Source organism: Tachypleus tridentatus, chromosome 8, assembly GCF_004210375.1.
Source record: "Tachypleus tridentatus isolate NWPU-2018 chromosome 8, ASM421037v1, whole genome shotgun sequence".
NCBI classification, from domain to species: domain Eukaryota; kingdom Metazoa; phylum Arthropoda; class Merostomata; order Xiphosura; family Limulidae; genus Tachypleus; species Tachypleus tridentatus.
The window spans coordinates 78,836,746-78,858,596 of NC_134832.1; the positions used below are offsets into that span (position 1 = coordinate 78,836,746).

Sequence of the window (21,851 nt, forward strand, 5' to 3'; positions counted from 1 at the left end):
GTATCAAAAATGATTGAATACGATATCATGTGATTACAAATAAATAAATTTAACAAAAGAAAACTGTAAAGCAAACAATTTAACAATACTTTATCTACAAATCCAAAGTCAGTTATCTAAACTCACTGAATAATTAATCATTCTCTCCTGCAGTGGTACATGCATTATAACAGAGTTACTATATAATTGATAAAGCAATAATCAAATGTAAATACTTCCCTAGTAGGAACTCTAAGAAATTGTAAAATCGGTTTATTTAATGGTCTTAATACAAGTAAATAGCAGAATAAAACTAACAAAGTATAAAGAGTAAGTTTTGTTCAGTTGTTGTATCACAAAGATTGTTGTAATAATAGTAGATCAAAGAAAATCAACAAACCACAAAACTTAAGCACCATTAAATGATGCGTTCACTCCGAGAGCAAATGTTGCAGTGAAACAATATTGCTTTAGAGTGTACGTAATCATGTCGATTATTATATTAATTCATGTGCTTCCCAAACTGCCACTTTTAAAAAAATATGTAGTATATATTACTCTTTAATGCTCAGATTAGCTGATAAATTAAATAGTGCACTAAAAGTGTATATAAACTGATAATACTGTCAAACACCAAACACCTGATTTAGATATAATGCTTGAATGCATTTATATATCTTTAAAAAATTGAAAATTATTATATCAGTGAAACAGAATATAGTTAAATAAATACGGCTTTACAACCCTAAAATCATGGGTTCGATTCCCCTCAGTTGACTCAGCATACAGCCTGATATGGCTTTGCTATAAGAAAAGCACACACACACACACACACACACACACAAATAAATACTAATGTATCACGTTCGCTATTTAAGGCATTTCGAAGTGAAGTATAACTTTAATAGTTAAAAAGAAAAGTTTTCAGAATGAGAAATAAGCTAATGCTAACAAATGTTTACAATCCCAGATATAAGTTAGTTGTTTTTGAAATTATCAATCAGTTAAATTAAATTAAACTAGAAAGTAATAAAATAACAAGTATTTATTAAATAAGCAGCATAAATCATTCCTTTTATAGGCAAAATAAATCACGTAACAAACCAGTTTTTTTTGTTTTTTTTCACTTAGCCTTGTTTTAACTTAGTATTTCCATTTCAAAGCATTCTTAATCAGACTACGCAGTCTCATTATGGCCCAGCATGGCCAGGTGGGTTGAGGCGTTCGACTCGTAATCTGAGGGTCGCAGGTTCCAATCGCCGTCGAACCAAACATGCTAACCCTTTCAGATTACGAGTAGAACGCCTTAACGCACCTGGCCATGCCTGGCTAAAACGAGTACAACTGCACCCATAATTGTATTTAATGGGAATTATCACTAAACCCAAAGATATTGCACAGTCCTGCTATATGGTAACGCTGAATTAGACTAAAACCTATATCTATTGGTGTGTGTGTTTTCATATAGCAAAGCCACATCGGACTATCTGCTGAGTCCATCAAAGAGAATCGAACCCCTGAGTTTAGCGTTGTAAACCCGTAGACTTACCGCTTTACTAGGGGGTGAAATATATTGGATATATATGAAGTTCAGTAATTTTATGCAATATAAGCCACAAATTCAAACTTCTATGTTTTATTCTAAACATAGTTTAATAAAACAAACATAGAAGTCTCCAGTGGCACAGTGGTATGCTTGTGGGCTTATACTGATACAAATCGGGTTTAGATAACCGTGGTAAGCAGAAGAAGAAGTCCTTTGTGTAGCAAAGAGACAAATTATAACAACTTGTAGCAGTTAAAAAACTACAATATATCATCATTCCTAGAGTATGAAATAATAATTATTTATGTATGTACGAGTAAATTAAAGTATATATATATACAGATGTTGTGAATTTCACTTATTGACTTTTTCCTAACCAGGATGAGAAAAATCGTTAACTCATATTGCGAGTTGAACGCCTTAATCCACCTGGCTATGCCGGGCCAAAACTTTTAATAAAAGTTTATATAAAAATTCGAGAGATTACCATCTATCATAACGAGGAGTATGCCAAACAGTGTTATAATAGCAAAACCCTTAAGTCATATTTCTCAACTGGTAAGTCGCGATTCACTGGTGGACCGCAAAAAGAATTAATATTATATGACAGTATTTTTAAAAAAAGAAAATAACAAAACTATAATGCAAACTACATAATACATTTTAAAATGCTACCTGTACATTAATATGACGTGCAGTGCCCCAGCCTAGGGATTATAAAATAATCTTTTATACGTGTCATGTTTCTAAAGTTTTTGCAATGGGACGCAGGATTTTTTTTTTAAGTTTAAATGGATCGGATACCGAAGAAAGATGAAAAATGATGTGACCCTAGGTCACATGATAAATTATACTACAGGTGACCTCAGCGACTAAAACACTAAGACATGTTAAGTTCAAACTATCTAAACGGTGCAAATTATTATACAAAATAATAATTAAATAAGAAGTCTGCAATAATGTGTTGCTTTTAAATAAACCTTTAAACAAATAAATAAAATAATACGAATGATTATTAATGATAATTTTCTCTTTACTAACAGAGACAGTTGTATTTTTTATTATACTATGAAATGGTATTGCTGAGTACAAGCCTACATAATGAATTATGTGTGCTATGCCCATCATGTGTATCGAAACTCGAGTTTTAGCATCGTACTTACCTTGATCCACAGATGGTGGTGGAGGGGTATATTTTATGATACAAAAAGTAGGGTAGATTTTAATTAATAAATAAATGGTGTTTTGAATTCAAATCATTTGCAAATTAATCACGAGAAATAATAACTTAATCAAAATTTTATTTCCACGTTAAATTATTATTTTTAAACAAAGTATGATGATACGCTATGGTGCTTAAATGATAATATTAAAATTAATAAAGAGAAAATAGCTAAAATCGATCACCAATGGCACTGATATTATAGTTAGTATCCAGACACAATGACGTATGCTTAAAAAACAACTAATTACATATTGCCTCACTAAGAACGTTTCCATGTTGACCAAGAATTTTCTTTACTTCCTTAAATTAACAACAGTAAAGCAAACTGTATATATAAATTCCCAGTGTGCTATACGTAGCGTTAAATTTAACGCAAAAAGGCACAACGTCAAAACATACATCGAGCGAAATGGGACTTGTTAGATCATGTTATAACATGCTTTGTTAAGAATACGAATTTGATGTATCACGAAATTGGTACAACTGTGTAAGAGAACCATTCATCATAACATTTAATTCAATTGTTTGCACCAACAATAAGTAAAACAAATTAGATAAATTTAATCTATTTATATTTAATTATAAACACCGTAGTAAAATCTGCATGTGGAGTTACAGTTAGGCGTTGGTGTAAGACTAATATAGCATAAACATTTCGTGCTGTTTGTGAAAAGTTGAGAGCCTGACGCTAGCTCAGTAATAAGTTTGAGGGCTTGTAGTGCTAAACATTTGTTTAGAACCAATGATTGGTACAGGACAGATAACCCATTTTTGAAATCGTGTTTACACAAAAACCACACAAAAAAATGGTACTTGTACAGAATTTCCACAATAACATATCAATTGTAATATCCCTGAGTTACCAACTAAACTATTATTAACTTCCATAGGACTTACAAGTAGAGTAAGATAGCAAAGTTAGAGAGCTTTTAATTAATAATTAAACTTAAGCTTCAAATTTATTATTCTTAAGCATCATTCACTGCTCGTGGCAACAAAATTAAATTTTAAATGGGCAGAAAAATACTTTGAATATCTTTCAATTTACGTAGTAGTAGTAAAGAACTACGAAAACTGTGGTTTAGTTTTATATTTTGTCAAGAAGGTTTGAATATGTTGTTTCTTAAGTGATTAATATCCAGTGTTTGGTTTATAAATTATATGGTTTAATCAGGTATAAATTTGTCCCAATGACCTTTACAATCTGAGATTTCTTTCTTCAAGGTCTCTGTGACCAGGTTAGTCTTTTTAATGAACATTTTTGCCAAAAAAACAATTCCAGTTTTACTGTTAATAACCTTACCAAATTAGAACAAAAGAAGAATTTTTAGGCACTATGTGTGAAACACAGAGGACACTGAATGTAAGTTTTATCAACTATTTATGTCAACATAATAATTATAAATGATAGAAAAAATATCTTTGTGAAAAATGTTCACTTGAATCACAAAGAAGATATGTAACTGTAGGTAAAGAAAGGCTGTATTGTTTGAAGTTGTTACAACACTTGTAATTTAGGTAAGAACAAGTGAAATAAGAGGTTATAACAACTAAAAAATGATAAGCATACAGTGGTTGAAACCAGATTACAACAAAACCAGATAAAATGTTTGTTGAAAAGCTTAGGGAGAATTGAGTTTTTAATGATACCTCATTCAAGTCTCTGAATAATGTAGTTAGGTCAGAGTAATTGTTCTTATTTATATAATAAAAAAAATATTATTCCAAGGTTTACCTGCTTTATGTAGTTATAGAAGTTATTTCACATTCCAAGCATAAAGTTATAAATGTTTTAATGTTTACTGATTAATCTGCTTTGTTGTAACTATTCAGTAAAGGACTTAACATTTAGTGTTGTATAACATTATTTGTTAACAACCTAACTTATGTTACTACAAAGTAATTTAGTTAAGTAAAACCTTCCCACCAAATTATGTTTACTTTTTTGGTTGTAATATATATATTCACTTATAGTATTGTTATCTGTAGTCAGTTTTGTTCCCTACACCAAATGTTGTTTCTATAAAAATACTAGGACAGATTGTATTTTGATATTTAGTAAATAAAATTCTCTCAGTAATTAATGAATATATAAATCTGTTTATTGTACAGCTTTAGTTAAAGTTATAAGTCTTACTCAAGATTTCATGGAGAAAACAAAATGATTTCCTGAACTTGAATATTTTTATATTTAGTGTTACACTTCAGTGTCAGGTTCAAAATATTCTTCTCCATGTCATGAACATGTATCAGAAAAGAAGAAGAACACAAAAAACCATCTAGGAACAATACTACTCCATCGATACAAGGAACGGTAAAAATTTTAACATATTTGTTTGAGATTTATTATTAAATGTCACATCAACAAGTATAAATTTCTTAACATGTATGTAATGTAAAGATAGAATACTGAAATGTAAAAGTTTGACTGGATTTAGTCCAAATATCAAGATACAAAATTCAAAGTCAATAAAAGATTTGATAATATCTTGCTGGAAATAAAAACCTATGAACTTATTAAATGTTTGAACATAATTCTTCTTTAACAGTTAAATGTACTTTTATGGTATGTTTGTGTGATAGACTTGGAAGATAACATGGTATAAATAATTTTATAATTATACATTTATGGGTTTTTTATAAATGTTTATTTTTGATATTGAAAGTAAACACTTTTTTCTTCCTTTTTTAAGAATGAGACATCAAACAATAAACAAGATGATATCACAGTTGTGCAGTTATGTTCCAGGAAATAAGAATGAACACAAAACTAAGGTAAAATTAGCTTAACGACAGAGTGAAAATAATGCTCGTGAGGCATTTATTTTGGAAGAGCTGTGTTCCCATTATGAGATTTACTATTCAACAATGAACTATACATTTTAGTAAACTATTAATACATGTTCTAAATTTTCTACCAACAAACATAGATGTTGATTGTATTTTTTCCTCTGTCCATATTAACTATCTATGCATTCTACCTAACATAGATTGAAATCATGTCTATTTCAGCTTTTTTTGTTTGATTACCTCTTTTAAGCAGTTTTTTGAGCAACTACACATCTGCTGGAGCCATTTCACACAAATTTGTAACTATTTATTTCAGAGCAACATCATTGGCAAGATGTCTGTTGGATTATTGTCATGTATAACACCTAAAGGTACCATTACTGAAAAGAAAGTCATGTTTTCAATAATTATATCATTATGGAATTAGATGATGGGGCACTTGCTTCTCCCATGACCTTTCCTCATGTCATATTGTATCAAGTTGTGCTGATTTTGAAGTTTTATTTCAGAAATTAGATATGAAATTAGTGTCTCCACATCATCCCTTATGACCTTCCTCATATTATTCTGTGTGGGTGTTGATTTATCAAGAAACATTGAAATGTGTAAAGAAGAGATAAACAAACATATTGACATTTATTTATAAAGAAAAAGGGGGGTCTAACTTCCAACCCCTTCATGAACTTCCTTATGTCATTCTATATCAATTTGCTTGGTCAATGAACACCAAAGTTGAGAATGTGGAAGCTTATAAGGAACAGGTGGCTGAAAGGTGTGAACAAACAGACACAAATTTAGCTTTATATATTATATACCATAATAGTACCTAATTAAGAAATTTTTACACATTATCCTCTGTTGTGTCATGTAGCTTTAAGTTCATTGAATGATACCCATTTTTTTTGTGTATTTGTTAAAATTTGATTAATGTTCAGATGCAATGTTTGTTTCCAAAAGTCATTGCTTCAAATAAAGATCAGTTATATTTTACTATAATTGTGATTCTGAGTGATGACATCATTTTAGACATGTGTTTTCTATTAATTTAGCCCTGATATTGGATGGTATTATTGGTAATGGTAACACTGTCCAAGTTGATTGTATTTTGAACTTTTTATTAGCCATTTGGCTTTTTAATTCTATTGAAATCCTTTATATGAATTATTGGCATTGTTCTGGTTTAACTGAATTTTACATTTTACACCAATTTTACTTTTACAATTTTACCAGTTGTTTGGTGCAGATACCCTAGTTGCTTTGCATAAGTAACTGTCAATCAACCAACTGCATCCAAAGAGAGAATTAGTGACTAGAGTAGAAACCAGAAAAGAGCTGAAAAATATAACTTGTAGCTTAGAAAAAAAGAACTTTTAGATATAATTCATTTTGAAAACAGTTGAGAATGGTTCAGTGCAAAATGGTTTTTCCAAATTATATAATTACAAAGCTATGTGAGTTTGAGTCCTATAAAACAAGAGAAGGACCCACCAATGTCAGATAAAGCAATTTAGAGATATCTGTAAACTTTAGACACAGCAAGAGGTTTCTACAGCCCAACAACAGTATTACACAGCCAGATGTGTAAATGGGTTTTGATCTTTAGTTTTGGGAAGTTTTTGGTGTAAGGTGTAGACATAATCTCAAAAATCTATTCAGTAAGAAAGTAGTTGCAACCATTCTAATTTTACTTCACAACCTTCCTGATGTGAAATTCAGTTTATCAGTAAGAGACATCACTAGGCACTGGCACACAGGGTCTATGCTCCAACGCTTTTTCATAGTGCCCTGATTCCTCAGTTAAGTGTCTTGGAAAATGAGAAAGAAAGCCATGATTGATATCTTGCTGATATCAGTTCAAGCCACATCTTTTAAGCACCTAGGGATGCTTCTATTATCAGTCCATAAAAGAGCTTAAAGGGAGAGAGAGATTATAATAAGAAAAAATAGTAACTAAAAATATGAGAATGTTAATGGTGCAGTGAAGCTTTATAATCTAGATGAGAAGAGGCTTGATAAAATGCCATTCAGTAAGATCTAAAGATGACTGTAAAATCTGCCAATTTTTAATGTCATGGTAGACTTAATCAAGAGAAGTTAGTTTCAGAGTGAGTGAGCATGAAGGGAAGCAGAAAAGAAAGAAACAGATGTTTTAATATAAGCTAGAAAACAAGTAACTGGAAAAAATTAAATCTCGTAAAGTCTTTTTTTGGAAAGGTAAGCTCGAACACTACTAAGTGCTGCAAACATAATAATGAATGGTGCAAATGTTAAAGTTGATTTAGCAAACATTAGACATCTGTGAAAACCTAGTGAAGCTACAGAAAAAAACATTTAGCAAATCAAGGAATGGCAAAGAAAAATCAAAATAGATAAGAGCAAAGAAATTGAAGCTAACATTAAGGATAAGGATGGAGAAAAAAGTAAAGATTGGAACAACCAAAGGACATTACAAAAAGAAATCTATGGCTGAAAAAGCTTAAACGCACACCCACAAAAGGAGGTTTAAGTATGAACTTAGTAGTACAAGTGATGTTAAAATGTAGCCGATTGAATTATATACATCTTGAAGTGTTTTTATAATATTTATATATAATATTTTTATAATATTGTTGTACAGAAAGTATTAATTATGTTGATACAAGGACATCAGGTTAATAGCTCTTTTCCATTTTATGCCAATGTTTCAGTTTCAATGCACATATGGAGGGTTTACAGCAGTGGTTTCTAAACTATGTGTCACTTGAAATTGCTAGTGGTGTTGCAAGAGTCAACAAATTGAGAGTAAGACCTCATATAAAACTTTGTATAAAATATTGTATATGGCAACAGGGATATTACACAAATTAAGGTAGTGAGCTAGGGTGAACAAAGGCTAGAAACTATTTGTCTACAGACTGTGTAGTGTTATTCCAAACTTTTGTTAAGTTAATTTCTTGTGCTTTTATATTATTTTACAGATTTGGAAACTTCGTCGAGCTGTAAGGTATTGTTGTTTCTTGGAAAAGACAGTGGAAAGTTTGTGTCAAGAAATGAACTTTTTTCTAGATCAAAAATATAAGCTGATAAGTTGTAGTCCAGCTAAACACAGTAAGTTTCTGTGGAAGTTGAATTTACTGTTTCTGATATAGGTTGTAATAAGGCCACAGTTTACTTATGGTATTTTGTTAATTTTTTTAAGGTTATATTTAGAATCTTATTTATTGTTTTTGAGTATTTTCATCCAAAATAAAACATTAAAAACACATTTCCTTCCAGGCACTACTTTCATTTAGTGGTTAATGTGCAGAGTGTGGTTTGGAAGATCCAAGGTTTGTATCATGTTGCCACTGTATACATTAAACACTTTCAGCTCTAGGTGTTTTACAAGAGTGATAGTTATATTTTACTATTTTGCATAAACCAAACAAAGATCTAACACAAGTTCTATAAGATATGCTGTGAGTATTAATATAGATATACATTTTTAGTGGGTTCTGACTGAAAAGAATACATACAGAGATCTTATATATTTGAAATAAGTTCATAGACTTTCTTAGAAGTGGTGCAATTTTAATATACTGTGGTCATTATTTATCTAAAAGGAATCTAAAGATTTTATTAGGACATTGATAACTACTTGACTATTGTGGTTAAATTTCATAAAGTTAACTACCAAAACATCCACTTGCACATTTAGAACAGCTACAAATTGAACTTGCATAAAATGATTTAATAAATATGTGAACTTAGTAAAGATGTTGACACTGTAAGCTTCTTCATTAGTATCAGTTTTATTCTTACTTAAAAGTACTGTCAGATATAAAAGACAGTTTAGTGGAGGTATCATTAATTAATTTATTTTGTGTTTGTAACTCATTGATGTTGAGGCTCTCAGAATTTTTAGAAGGCCTAAGGGCATATAAGTAGCTGTGCCTTGATGAGTGGGAGGAGGAGGAGAGTAAAAATAAAGTCTCTGAAAGAGAATTTCTGTCAGAAAAAAGTTAACCATCATAGGAGTGACTGGCCTAATGGTTGATATGTTCGAGTGATATTAACAATATGAAAGAGATAAAGAGAATAGTTTGTCTTGCAACTGAGTCAGCCTGTGTGAACTTTGACAAAAATATAGGCAATATTATTGGAAGTACAGGATAAAACTGCAGTAACTTGCACTACAGTCTTAGTTAATTATGTACTGATAATATTATGATAGGAACAGAGGAATACAAGTTGGCTTGTCAACTGTATTCTAAAGCATTTGAGTTGACCTAAGCAAACTTTTGACAAGAACGTTATAGTGTTTAGGATACAGTTATGATCTTCATAGTATAAATAATTTTTTTACACATGTTCAAATATTTCTAATATATATATATATATATATTGTTTTAAAAGTAAGAGGAGTGTGTGCTGTTTCTTTATTGTTGAATATATCACCAACAAATCACAGACACTTACTGTAGAAGAATTCTTAGCCCAACACACCCATATACTTATATTACTACAATAATTACTAGCTTATGACAAGTGCAAAAATAATTATTGACTTTTTATAGTACTTTTGTTTCAAATAGCACTGAAGTATTAATTAAAGCAAATGTTTTTTGTGATATTTCAACTTCTTGTGTGATGTTAATCGTTAACTTAAGTTCTATCACATATAGTTTTGAGAAGAGACAGTCACATAAAGAAACTTAGCCAAGAAGAGTCTCCAAAAGCTGTAAGTGTTCAAATTGCATATATTATCATTATAATATATCAATTAATATATCTGACTAAAAGTAACCTTATGTCTACAATGCATGAAAAAATCAATCTATGAGATAAAAGGATTTTGTTAAAGATGCATATCTTAGCTAAGAATAGAAACAATGTTGAACAGTGGAATATAGTTGTTGTTTTTTAAATGCAAGCTAATAGTTACAGTGTATACAGTATGGGAGCCTTATGCCTTCCACTATGTCAACTTATAACTACTATAACGTTTTTAGAATTTCTGTAGTTGTTATAGACATGTGCAAAGCTTTCTTAATGTTTTAATTTCAGTGAAGGTGAGGTTAACTGGCTTTGTGAAATCTGAGCTGTTTGTATAAGCTAATGTTCAAAACTTAACTGCTGCTTCAGTTAGGGAGATAATGCATGTTTCATCTAATTAGAGGAGCAACAGGTCCAGTACTGCTGATGGAATACTCTAAAAATATTTTGTAGAAGTATTGTTCCCTATTCTACATAGTTACAACTGTTCTTTTTTTTTCACTATGAAGGTTATTTGTATCCTTGACTTTAGGTGACTAGTATAGTCTCTTGAAAAGTTATCATATTTCTTGTGTTTTAAGTCTGCTGTTTCATGGTTTTTTCACCTGTTATTTATCAGCATGCATTATTGTATTAATTTTGGGTTGGACATTGCCTAGTAGTTAGGATGTCACAATGAATCAGAATGTCCAAGGTTTACACCTTCAGTTTTGGTTGCATTGTAAAAGTTAAAGCCAGACTCTTTATTTGATTCAAAGCCTTATGATGTCAGATGGTTCTGTTCAGTAGCTCAAAATTAAAGATAGTTATACCTGAACTCTATGGTTCTATGACCTAACTGACTAGCTCATATGCTAGTTTATCATAAATTACCATTACTAAAAATTTTCCCTTGGAAGTGTTAATTTTTTTTATCTGCCATGTTTATTCATACTTGTCTGCTGGATTTTGGATCTTCTTTTTACTTTGGGATAAAATTAATTATTATATTTTTGTAATTTTCAAACTGTTCATGAGAGGAACTTTTCACATAAATGCAGAGGACCATTACTAATTTCATATTACATTATGATGACACTTTCTCTTTGAAAAGTGCAGCTTATTGTATTAATTAAAAGTTAAAAGAAACAAAGAGGTTGTTTTATCCTTTTATAATTTTGTTAGTGTCATCAGAAATGATCGATTCATTGTCACAAAATGATGTATTTTGGATTTTTATAAAAACCAAACAAGGGAGAATGAAAATTTTAATATTACAGTTTTTCAATTACTAAGACAATTTTTCATTCTGTATGCATCAATTCTTTAATTTACTACTTGTATTTTAACAACTTGCTAATGTAAACCATAACGTTCTGTTTCAAATACACTAACTGTAGATAGATGATTTCTGAATGCTCAGATTATTGAGAGGTTTCAAATTAAATCTGAATCAATAACAAAATGAATTAATCCAGATTTCAGGTACTATTTTGGGATTAGATAAGTTCTGTTGTATCTTTTGATAGAAATAGCATTTGAACTTTCAAGTAATAGTCTCAAATAAATCTAGCCTTCAGCAGTTGCCTAATTACTTCTTATGCTTTCATTAATCAGGAAATTTTATCTCAAAATTTTATAATATGTTTCTTTTTTCCTTCAGGGCCTGGATAGTTACCAAATGCTGTCTCAAGATGTAGACTGTGGAACAACTCAATATTAACAAGTTTTTAACAAAAACTATTCTTCCACAAAATTGAACAATGAAGTTCTCTTATATAAACATAGCAATAACTGAATGGTGAAATATCTAGCATGTAGTAATCAAACAGGTTTTTCTAAGACTTAAAAAACTGATAAGGATTGGTATCTCAATCTTACTGTGATTTAAATAATCACTTAGCTTGGTACAGAGCTTACAACAGTCCATGAGAGACTTAACAAGACTGAAAGGAATGTATTGAAAACATTACATAATTTACCAGAAACAAGCATTGCTTCTAGAAACCAGAAACTTCTTGTAGTGGTAAGGTTGTGTATTTAGAAATGTATCAAAATAATGTTATCAGACTCCTGAATTATTCAGTAGTAAAACAACTGAATATAAAAAGTCATGCAGAAGGTAATCATAAAATATCTGTTTTTAATTAATAGTACCATCAGGGCTTATATTTACTCCTTAAGAAGTAGATGTTAATAAAATGGTACAATGCAAAATGTATGTCACCACAGGATCTACCATTAAAGAAAAGACTTACCATTCTTGCAGGAAAAAAAGAGACTCATTACCATTTCTCAAATGAAAAAAATATAATCATAGAGTTTTTCATAGCATATGTGAAATAAGTGTTTGTCGTTTGATTTTGATATTTTTGTTTTATTTTTTCTTTCTTGCTTTCATTTCATTTCTTTTTATCTGATAATAGTTCTAAAATTAAAAAACAAACATATTGTAAAGACTATATCATGAATTTTATTATTTTATGAAAATAAGTTATTTTATCAGAATAAACACAACTAACATGAAAGATCAAAGTTATTTAGACATAATTTAAACATTTATACCTTAATCTGTATACCTTTCAATTGTAAAAATTTCAATTTTCAAATGATTTAGTAACAATCCATAGAAATTATATATATATTTAGACTATATACATAATGCTGTATTTTAAAGAAGTCATCTAAAAATATTGATGTCTTACTGGGTTTTTTATTTCTGTTTTCTTAAGGAATTTTATTTATCTTATTATCTGAAATTTGCATTTGCTGTGTTAAAATAGGAAACTTTTTATCTATTGTATTTAATTATTGTGTAATTTTAATCAATTTTTGATTAATATGATTTTTATTTTAACAATATAAATGTTTTCTTTTACATGAATATTAATCTTTCTGTGAATGATCACTCTACACTATATATTATGCTCATTCATATTTTATTTTCGTTTTTCTCAACTTATATTAACAATAGGTTTGTGAATTACTTTCCGTATAGTTTACAATTTTTCATTTATAAACTGAATTTTCTGATATTGTTGATTATTTTGAATTGTTTTTGTCAAATTGTTTGTTTGTTTTTATATTGTTGTAAATTGCATTTTAAAGAACATGTTTCAAATTATAATGTCTTCCATAATGGACAACATTCATAAAGAATGCATGCCTTACTTTTAACAGAAACTGAGACAAAATATCAAGAGTTTCTTACCAACGGATTCTACTTTTGTAGACAGTTAAATAATTCTAGAAGCATTGTAAACTCAGTCAAATTTATATTTACACCAATAACATTTAACAGTTGTTATCTGGTATTCCTAAGCCTAGCCCATGTGAACACAACAGAGGTAGATTGTTAGTGACATATCTGTTACTGCATGATTCTGAGTATTGTGTGTAATTAAATATTTTTTGTCCACTCATGAATATATAATATTTAGTTAAAACTTTCCATTACATATTTTTTTAGTTTTGAGATCGCAAGACCTCTGTCTACTAGTGAAATCATTGATGGTACAATCTGAAGAACATTAAATGAAGCAACAATAACCTAAGTTAACACCATAAAAACAATATGTGATTGTTAATTAAACCTACTTTATATTTAGGTGAAAACTAAAACTTGCCCTTTCTTTGAAAAAAAAAACAATTAAATGTATCTACTTTCACAACATAATGTTCTAATTATAACGGTCATTTGTAAAATTGATCTCCACACTTTCACTCCAAGGATCCATGAGTCAAAAACGCAAACTTGTATGTAAAAGTTTAAACATCAGCTACAGTTCATTTAGTTGTTTTTTTCTTAATCAAGTTTTTCATGTAGATAAAAATTAACTAGCTATATACCTTTACAGACCATCAGAAAATGCACTACATGATAAAAAAGCAGTCAATATCAAATGAAAAATGTCACCATAGCTGTGTAGGGGCTAGTAAGATAGGAATGTAATAATGTTAAGTCCAAATAACTTCACGATACTATGATTTTATAAACGATCTATATGTATATACATAAATTTTGATTACCTATTCTATAAGACACTGAACATTTCGATCCTTACATAAAGGAACAATTTGGAAAGTTCGAATTTTACTGTCAATATTTTTCTGTAAATAATATGGTTATTTTTTGCTACTCTGACATTATCTTTAACATAATGAAACTCGCGTTATAAAATACTAGGTTTTGACATTTTCCTCGACAAATATCTATTCGTAAAATAATACATTTTTAGTAGACATAGCTAAATTATTTATTGTATGTATACTTAAATTACAGATGAAATTAAAAACATTAGTTAAGTAGTTTTATATGGAAAAATGAAACTTAAAAAGTAAAAATGTTGAATATTGGTTTTATTAAGGAATATAAAAAAAAAACATAGTTTACAGTAATATGCCTTTTATAAAGCATGTTAATAGTAATGGCAAAAGCATTGTAAATAATGCATTATATAGATAAAGGCCAATATCTGAAATAGAAACTTGTGGTTTACTTTCTCAACCAAAGGTGTAATATGTCATAAATCGTTTGAACATTTCAAGTTTCCAGTACTTATAATTGACACTTCGTTGGCCCGGCATGGCCAAGCGTGTTAAGGCGTGCGACTCGTAATCTGAGGGTCGCGGGTTCGCATGCCCGTCGCGCCAAACATGCTCGCCCTTTCAGCCGTGGGGGCGTTATAATGTAATGGTCAATCCCACTATTCGTTGGTAAAAGAGTAGCCCAAGAGTTGGCGGTGGGTGGTGTTGACTAGCTGCCTTCTCTCTAGTCTTACACTGCTAAATTAGGGATGGCTAGCACAGATAGCCCTCGAGTAGCTTTGTGCGAAATTCAAAACAAACAAACAAACAGACACTTCGTTACTGAGACATCTTCAATAAGAGCAACTGTATAAACTTCGTTATACTTGCTTTGTTTTTATGAAATTGGAGTAAAGCGATGAAGAAGAAACGTGCTGACAGCTTGCATGCTTGAGGAGAGGAGACAACATTTATGTGTTTACCAAGATATTTAAAATGGTCAATAGGCTTCTCATATATTTCTTAATAAAAGTTAAATATTCGTTTCTTCTTTTATTCTCTTATGCACGTTGTAACACAAGATTTACGCCTAATTATATATATACAAATGTGAAGAAATTATAAGCATATCGTTAATAAAAATAAATTCATGTTAGAAAGTTTCAGTGAAACGATCAAAGTTAGAAATGTACTTCTTTGTTCTTAAAGTAATTTTAACTTTAATTTGAGATGTTATTACGCTGTTATTGATTCATTTGTTGTTTATATTACAAACAACAACTATTTCGTTCTAAGAGGCTGGAGAAAAAGTGTTTTCATCCAACTAAGTCTTAAGGTAATCTGTAAGTAGCTTAATCAGTCGTTATGGATTGCTTAAGTGCAATGCAAACCTGCATAATGGGCTATCTGTTATATACCAACCATCGGAACCAAACCGCGATTTTAACGCGGTACGTGCCTTGAAGTTTACCTTTGAGTCATCAAAAGACGGCATAATGAATGTAATAATTTTAATACTAGTATATTATCCGTAGTTGTTTATATGACATAATTATATTCATTATTTTTCTTCTTGTTTCATCTTGCTTGGTACAAGCGTAAAATTCGTAATCATTTATTGACATAAAATATGTTTTCAAGTATTTAGCATAACAATTCCTGAAATTCGGAGTTCATTTAGGCAGATAAAATAGCAAGAAATTAAATAAATTTAAATCATATTTTTCATTATAGTAGTAGTTAATTATTAACTATAAGATAAGTAAAAGTTCTGAGAAAATTAAATGTATAAACGCACAATTTTAAACTGCTTACATGAATAGAATGTGTCTTTTGGAATTTGATAATAAATCATAAAACATGATTGATTTTATTTTGTTTAATTTTTAGAATTATTTCAGTAGTATCAAAGCAAATTGAGAGTATACAGTTTTATGAACGACACTGAAAAGCAGTAAAATATTGTACTTTTTCAATTAGTTCATTGAACATGTGGATATGTTAATATATTATTACTCTAAACAAAGGAGTACCGAATGAGCACACATATTGAACGTAGTTATAATTGTAAAATATAGCTTCAGGAATACAAATTATTATAAATTTAACACACTAATAATGCATGTGTTTTATTCAATGTTAAATACTTAGATAATAATACAAAATAGTACTGAAAAAACGTTTCATTGAAGCTATTTAAACACTATTAACTTCAGCTGTATTTATACTTCTGAGTAAAATGTTCAACATTTTGTGTTCGTAAATAGTTGGCATACAAAATATAGCTAAACGAAATACTGAAAAAAGCCAGTTATAATTTACTTAAAAAGCTTTATAGTTGAAAACTATATGACAACTGAATGTTTTTCTTTACAGACTTTGCGATAATGTATTATACAAGCGTTTAAGCCTAGTTTACATTTCTCATTTAGTTTATAGCTCTATGCGTCTTAAATATACATAACATAACATATGAACTTCCCAGCTTTGACAGGAAGTCGGTATTCACAAAATTTAAAATATTTTACTGTATAACCTTCTCCTTTTGTTAAGATTGCATAAACGTTTAACGCGTTCACAAGTTTATGTTTATTGTTTATCCTGGTTGGTCACACATATTGTACAGTTAACGAACCACGTGGCAGAAAAAATACGCGCCTTACTATATGCCATTTTTATATCGCAAAATTTTCTAAAGTTCAATTGTTAGTTTTTCATTAAACTGCGTGTGGAAAATTGTATTATCCAGTTATCAGAAATCTTATTATTAGTCTATTATATTAAAAGTTCCGCTTGGTAATAAAAAAGATCCGTCTATAGTCGACTGCAAACAAATGAAAGTTATGGCAAAATGGTTCTATCGATCTGAAGATACTGTTTAGAGTTAGTGACCTGGAGCAGTTAAGCTCTCATTTCATAACACACTAATAGTGTTATCATATTGTCACTTGTGGTTTATTTGAAAATAAAAATTAACATGTCAGAACAAACATAGTGAAACACTAATGGGTGTTTTTTTTCTTGTTTTTGTTTCCTTATTTGGTTCCAGTTCTTGATATCAATGGAATAGTTTTACCAGCCCTAATAATTAAACAGCACAATACACTACTAACGTGGATTAGTCAAGCGTCAAGTCACAAACTCCATAAAAGTTATTTGAATTACAAAAAGTATTGTTTCAAGAACTCGTAAATATACACGCCTCAAATGACAACACGGAACTTATCGTTGACATAACCAGGAAGAATAGGGTAATTAAAAACCTGACATGTTCTCAAAAAATAAAAAAGTTGAATAAACGCAGTAAATACTACAGAACTATTACTTTAGAAACTTGAAGGTCATGCTGACGTACATGGGTCATAGAATTTTATTGGCTGAAAGACTTAAGTTGTTGTGGAAACGGAAATATCGACGAGCATGTGTAACTGTATATATAAGAAAAGCGTTAGTTTATCTGTGTGATTCTTGCCTGATATTAATAATCGTACGTTATCACTGCAGTAGAAGTCGTTACGATACCATAATAGTAATAAAACAGGTGGGTGGATATTGCACATAATCTTGGTATTTCACTAAATCTTTAAGTATTTAAATTCGCTGTGTCAAAAATATTCGTAAAGTGTAAGTTTCTGATACATTTATATTTCTACTTTCAGTAACCTAACATTGCTTAATGCTCAGTAAAATAAATCGTGCAAATATTAATATTTGTGCTTTACAAGTATTGAACTTGTATGCTTAATTCCCACAGTTGTATAGCAATATGTTACAGCAAGTTGTACCACTAAGTAAAAGTGATTTTTTTTGTTATACTTGTGAAATTTAAGTGTTTCTAATGAATTGGTCTTTAACGTTCTACAGATGATGGCATTGTCATAATACTTTATTTTACTAATAATGTATTTATTTGTCATAATTGTAAAAGTTAAATATGGTTTTAATGAACGGAACTTTAACTTTCCGCAGAGGATGGCTTTGCCACAACACCTTGTTTTTCTAATAATAATATGCGGAGTTAGCGTATACTGCAACTCTGAACGCAAGGAATCCAAACCTTCTCAAAACATCAACATGCTATTTCGAGCGGATGGACCTTCTGTTCGACAGATCACCACTTCTCAAGTGCTCAGTCTAAACATTACAAACCTTATTATAATTTTCCTCATAAAGCTCTTCCTTCTTGGTATCGGAGTTATTGGGTTCGGGGGCTTGGGGACTGGTTTGGCTGCGGGAGTAGGGGGTGCTGGTCTTTCACAGTTTGGTTTCGGAGGAGGGTTCGGAGCTCGAAAAATGGATGACTTGGGATTGAATCTCACCAGGTTACCTTCATCAACAGAAGACATAGAGTGGATGACGACGTACATGAGGTCAGTTAATACCGACCAGTACAGCTGTTTAAACCGGCTAGCTTGTGATCACCCTGATACTGCTCGCGCATATATTGTTGGTGGGAAGATGGCAATGAAGTTTCTAAGAAACATCAAATGGTAATTTAAACCTTTAGTATTCTTATAGCATCTGACAGTCATACTGATTAAAGGGCGTGTTTAATAAGCATCGTTTAATTTATCAGAGTTGTGATATTCAAAGTTAAGCAAATATGACTCATTCTTAGTCCTCTATTGTTCTATAAAAGTGTGTATGTACAATACGTAATACTAATTTTCATAATCGTAACGATAATAACATTTTAATTCATATATTTTTTATGTTATTAATAAGTTCGATTTTTATTATATATGCACGAATAGCTTTTGTAATTGAAAACAGTTTTAACATATTTGTATATGTTAGCTACAGATATAAAAGTGTAATTTTTGTTGCATCGTTTGTTTTAACCCATCCAGGCTGTTTCCTATAAAGAGTGCCAAGTACGAAAAAGTGCTTCATTCCCTTCAAGAAGCTATGACAGTTGGAGAGACATCAAAACAAACATGTTTTATTAAATACACTTGCAAGCGTTCGGAAAACAAAAGAAGAAAATGATGAAACTTCAATTTGACATTGATGAAAATTATCTTAGTGTATTGTTATCCTCAGAAGATTTTAATGATTGATGGGTGCCACAATTTTGTAAGGAAGCACCGAACGAACATTAGACTGTATTACTTTTAAAATATCTATTTTATTGAGTGTTCGAGTGGTGGTTAACAATTTAACTTTATTTAACTAATGACCCTGTGTCAGAGTTACATAAATCATGAAATATATGTAATATATAATAACTTACTACAAAAAGTACCAAGGAAATGATACTTGTTTTGACTGCTTCAACTGTTTCTGTTTTATTTTTCTATTATTTATTTGTGTCGAGTGTCGCGTTTTTAATAAAACTAGGTAATGGTTTGTAATTTTAAATGATGCGTTAACATACTTGAGATTCTGAGTAGCATAAACATATGTACTATACACATTGTCTATTATAAATACATATGTGGTCTGCTTCTGAATTTGTAGTTATTTGTTGTAAATAGTTGTGAAAAAAAGGTTTGTTGTGACTAAGTGCTGATTACACATTTTATCTAAACGTAAGCACGTAATACTGAGAATGTTGATTTTGAGAAACACCACTCGTAAAACCTATAGCAAATAATACTTTGGCACAATAAAATAACTTTGAATTAGAATTTTTTTAAATAAAAAAAATTTCAGTGAATAATTATAAGATAAGATAACATACTGGCCACTTTTAATATACCATGGTAAACACCTATATAATTAGGTTTTAATCAAAAGCCTAATATTTGATCTTGAAAACTGTTAATAAATTTGAGGTTAAACGTAACAATTAATAATAGTTCAGTGCCAGAATTAATACCTAGCCAGTCGAGAAATATAGTTTCTAGTTATGTTAATTTCATCAATCTAGGTATATCTACTTTTAAGAATTCCAACTACCGAAAATGTGTATGATTTAAGCAAAGAATAGTGCTTGGTTATTCTCATCCCTATAATTAATTTCGCTACAGAGAGTTGATTGAGATAATCAAGCTTTTCAGCTATACCTACAGTTCTAGATTTACGTTTACTATAAAAAAGATTAGCAAACATAAGCTTGGAACTGCGGTTTGAACATGAAAAGTCTTAAGTACGCTTTTGCAAGTTAAAGTTTATAAAGATCCACAGCTGTATAAACAGTAACAAATGACATCAATCACTCATATACAGAGCATTGAATTATTCTATGTCAATAAACATACATATAAACATATTAGTAAACGTCGAGCTCAATCTAATAAATTGTCAGAAATATTAAACATGATCGTGTAAGGTATTACAAAAATATCAAACACGATCGTGTAAGGTATTACAAAAATATCAAACACGATCGTGTAAGGTATTACAAAAATATCAAACACGATCGTGTAAGGTATTACAAAAATATCAAACACGATCGTGTAAGGTATTGCAAATAATAAAATGTCAGAACAAGATGAACGTGTTGAACTAATTTACTTCTATCCCATTAAGGGTTTACGATGTCGCTTAGCAAAAAGACTCATCGGCAGCAGTACACAAATAAGAAAAAGATATTAGACTTATTATGCCACCTTTTTTTTTCTAGAAACCTTTATTGAGTGACATAAGAATGAAAGTGTTATAAACTATGCTCATTATTAGTGTAATACTTGCAATATGTTAGTTGGGCGACCTAATTTCACAGTAGACTTTGTGTAGATAACGTTTGCTAAAAGAAAAGGTTACTAATACAATAGATATACTTAAAAAAAGTTTCGATGGGTCACATGAAAAAACTCTACAAAAGAACATCAACTGTAAATTTCATAATATTCTCATACAGTTCAACTTTATTTTATTTCCTTATATTTGGTGTTTGTAACCTGAACAGTACTTTGTGCTATAAACGGTCAGGCCAAACACTCCAAAATTTAGATATAGCTGTTCTTAATTTAGAATTACACTCCAGATCTGTACACTACTTCTAAAATAACACACAGACTGTGATATACGTTTATGAATATCGTCCATATCAAAAGAGATTAAATCAGGTGATAAAAAATACTTAAGTCATAATAGACATAATGGAATTAAAACATTATAAAATGATATTTAAATATTTAGTGTTAGAATATAATTTTAGACACTTTATAAACACTGGGAAAATTTGAAATGGTTACCTTAGATGTTTGGGTATTTCCACATGTATCATACATCACATACATATGCTTCCTGTAAATATTAGAAACACCTAAAATTCATGCATGTGGAGAATATGCTTATTTCGTTAATTGTATTTGCTTTACCTGCCTTGAATTTCAAGCTTAAATAACATTCTATGAATATATAACTTTTCAGAGTAAATTAAAATCTCTTGTTGGTTTAGGTACTCGCACGGTTATCGCTCATGCAGACGTTTCAGTCAACTAAATTATTATACAACTCGCTTATCGAAATTCACCTTTTACGTGAAAATTGGCAGAAGTATTGAAATAATTTCGCCAGCTAGTTTGTTTGTTTTCTGAATTTCGCGCAAAACTACACGAGAGCTATCTGCGCTACCCGTTCCTAATTTAGTAGTGTAAGACTAGAGGGTTTGTTTTGTTTTTG

General features: G+C 30.0%; 2 protein-coding genes across 3 annotated transcripts; both read left to right on the top strand.

Moving 5' to 3' along the window:
- Window positions 1-3,054: 3,054 nt before the first annotated feature.
- LOC143224187 (uncharacterized) lies at window positions 3,055-13,286 on the top strand. 2 transcript variants are annotated; one of them, XM_076452621.1, is made up of 7 exons: window positions 3,055-3,237; window positions 3,975-4,113; window positions 4,946-5,064; window positions 5,444-5,525; window positions 8,498-8,627; window positions 10,184-10,239; window positions 11,917-13,286. In XM_076452621.1, exons 2-7 carry the CDS (start codon window positions 4,087-4,089, stop codon window positions 11,974-11,976), a joined length of 474 nt encoding a protein of 157 aa, XP_076308736.1. In that variant the 5' UTR covers window positions 3,055-3,237; window positions 3,975-4,086; the 3' UTR covers window positions 11,977-13,286. The 2 variants fall into 2 exon arrangements, with proteins under 2 accessions (XP_076308736.1, XP_076308737.1); XM_076452622.1 differs by lacking the exon at window positions 3,055-3,237 and adding an exon at window positions 3,273-3,559.
- Window positions 13,287-17,726: 4,440 nt separating this feature from the next.
- On the top strand, window positions 17,727-20,553 carry LOC143224188 (uncharacterized). The gene is made up of 3 exons (XM_076452623.1): window positions 17,727-17,820; window positions 18,249-18,769; window positions 19,130-20,553. Exons 2-3 carry the CDS (start codon window positions 18,252-18,254, stop codon window positions 19,266-19,268), a joined length of 657 nt encoding a protein of 218 aa, XP_076308738.1. The 5' UTR covers window positions 17,727-17,820; window positions 18,249-18,251; the 3' UTR covers window positions 19,269-20,553.
- Window positions 20,554-21,851: the final 1,298 nt, after the last annotated feature.

What these genes read in the sequence shown, in the direction of transcription:
- LOC143224187 (XM_076452621.1), top strand. Translation starts at nt 4,087, where the DNA reads ATGTGTGAAACACAGAGGACACTGAAT. An exon ending in AAACACAGAGGACACTGAAT is followed by an intron (nt 4,114 to 4,945) that starts GTAAGTTTTATC and finishes TTTTATATTTAG; the next exon opens with TGTTACACTTCAGTGTCAGG. An exon ending in AGAATGAACACAAAACTAAG is followed by an intron (nt 5,526 to 8,497) that starts GTAAAATTAGCT and finishes ATTATTTTACAG; the next exon opens with ATTTGGAAACTTCGTCGAGC.
- LOC143224188 (XM_076452623.1), top strand. Translation starts at nt 18,252, where the DNA reads ATGGCTTTGCCACAACACCTTGTTTTTCTAATAATAATATGCGGAGTT. An exon ending in TTTCTAAGAAACATCAAATG is followed by an intron (nt 18,770 to 19,129) that starts GTAATTTAAACC and finishes TAACCCATCCAG; the next exon opens with GCTGTTTCCTATAAAGAGTG.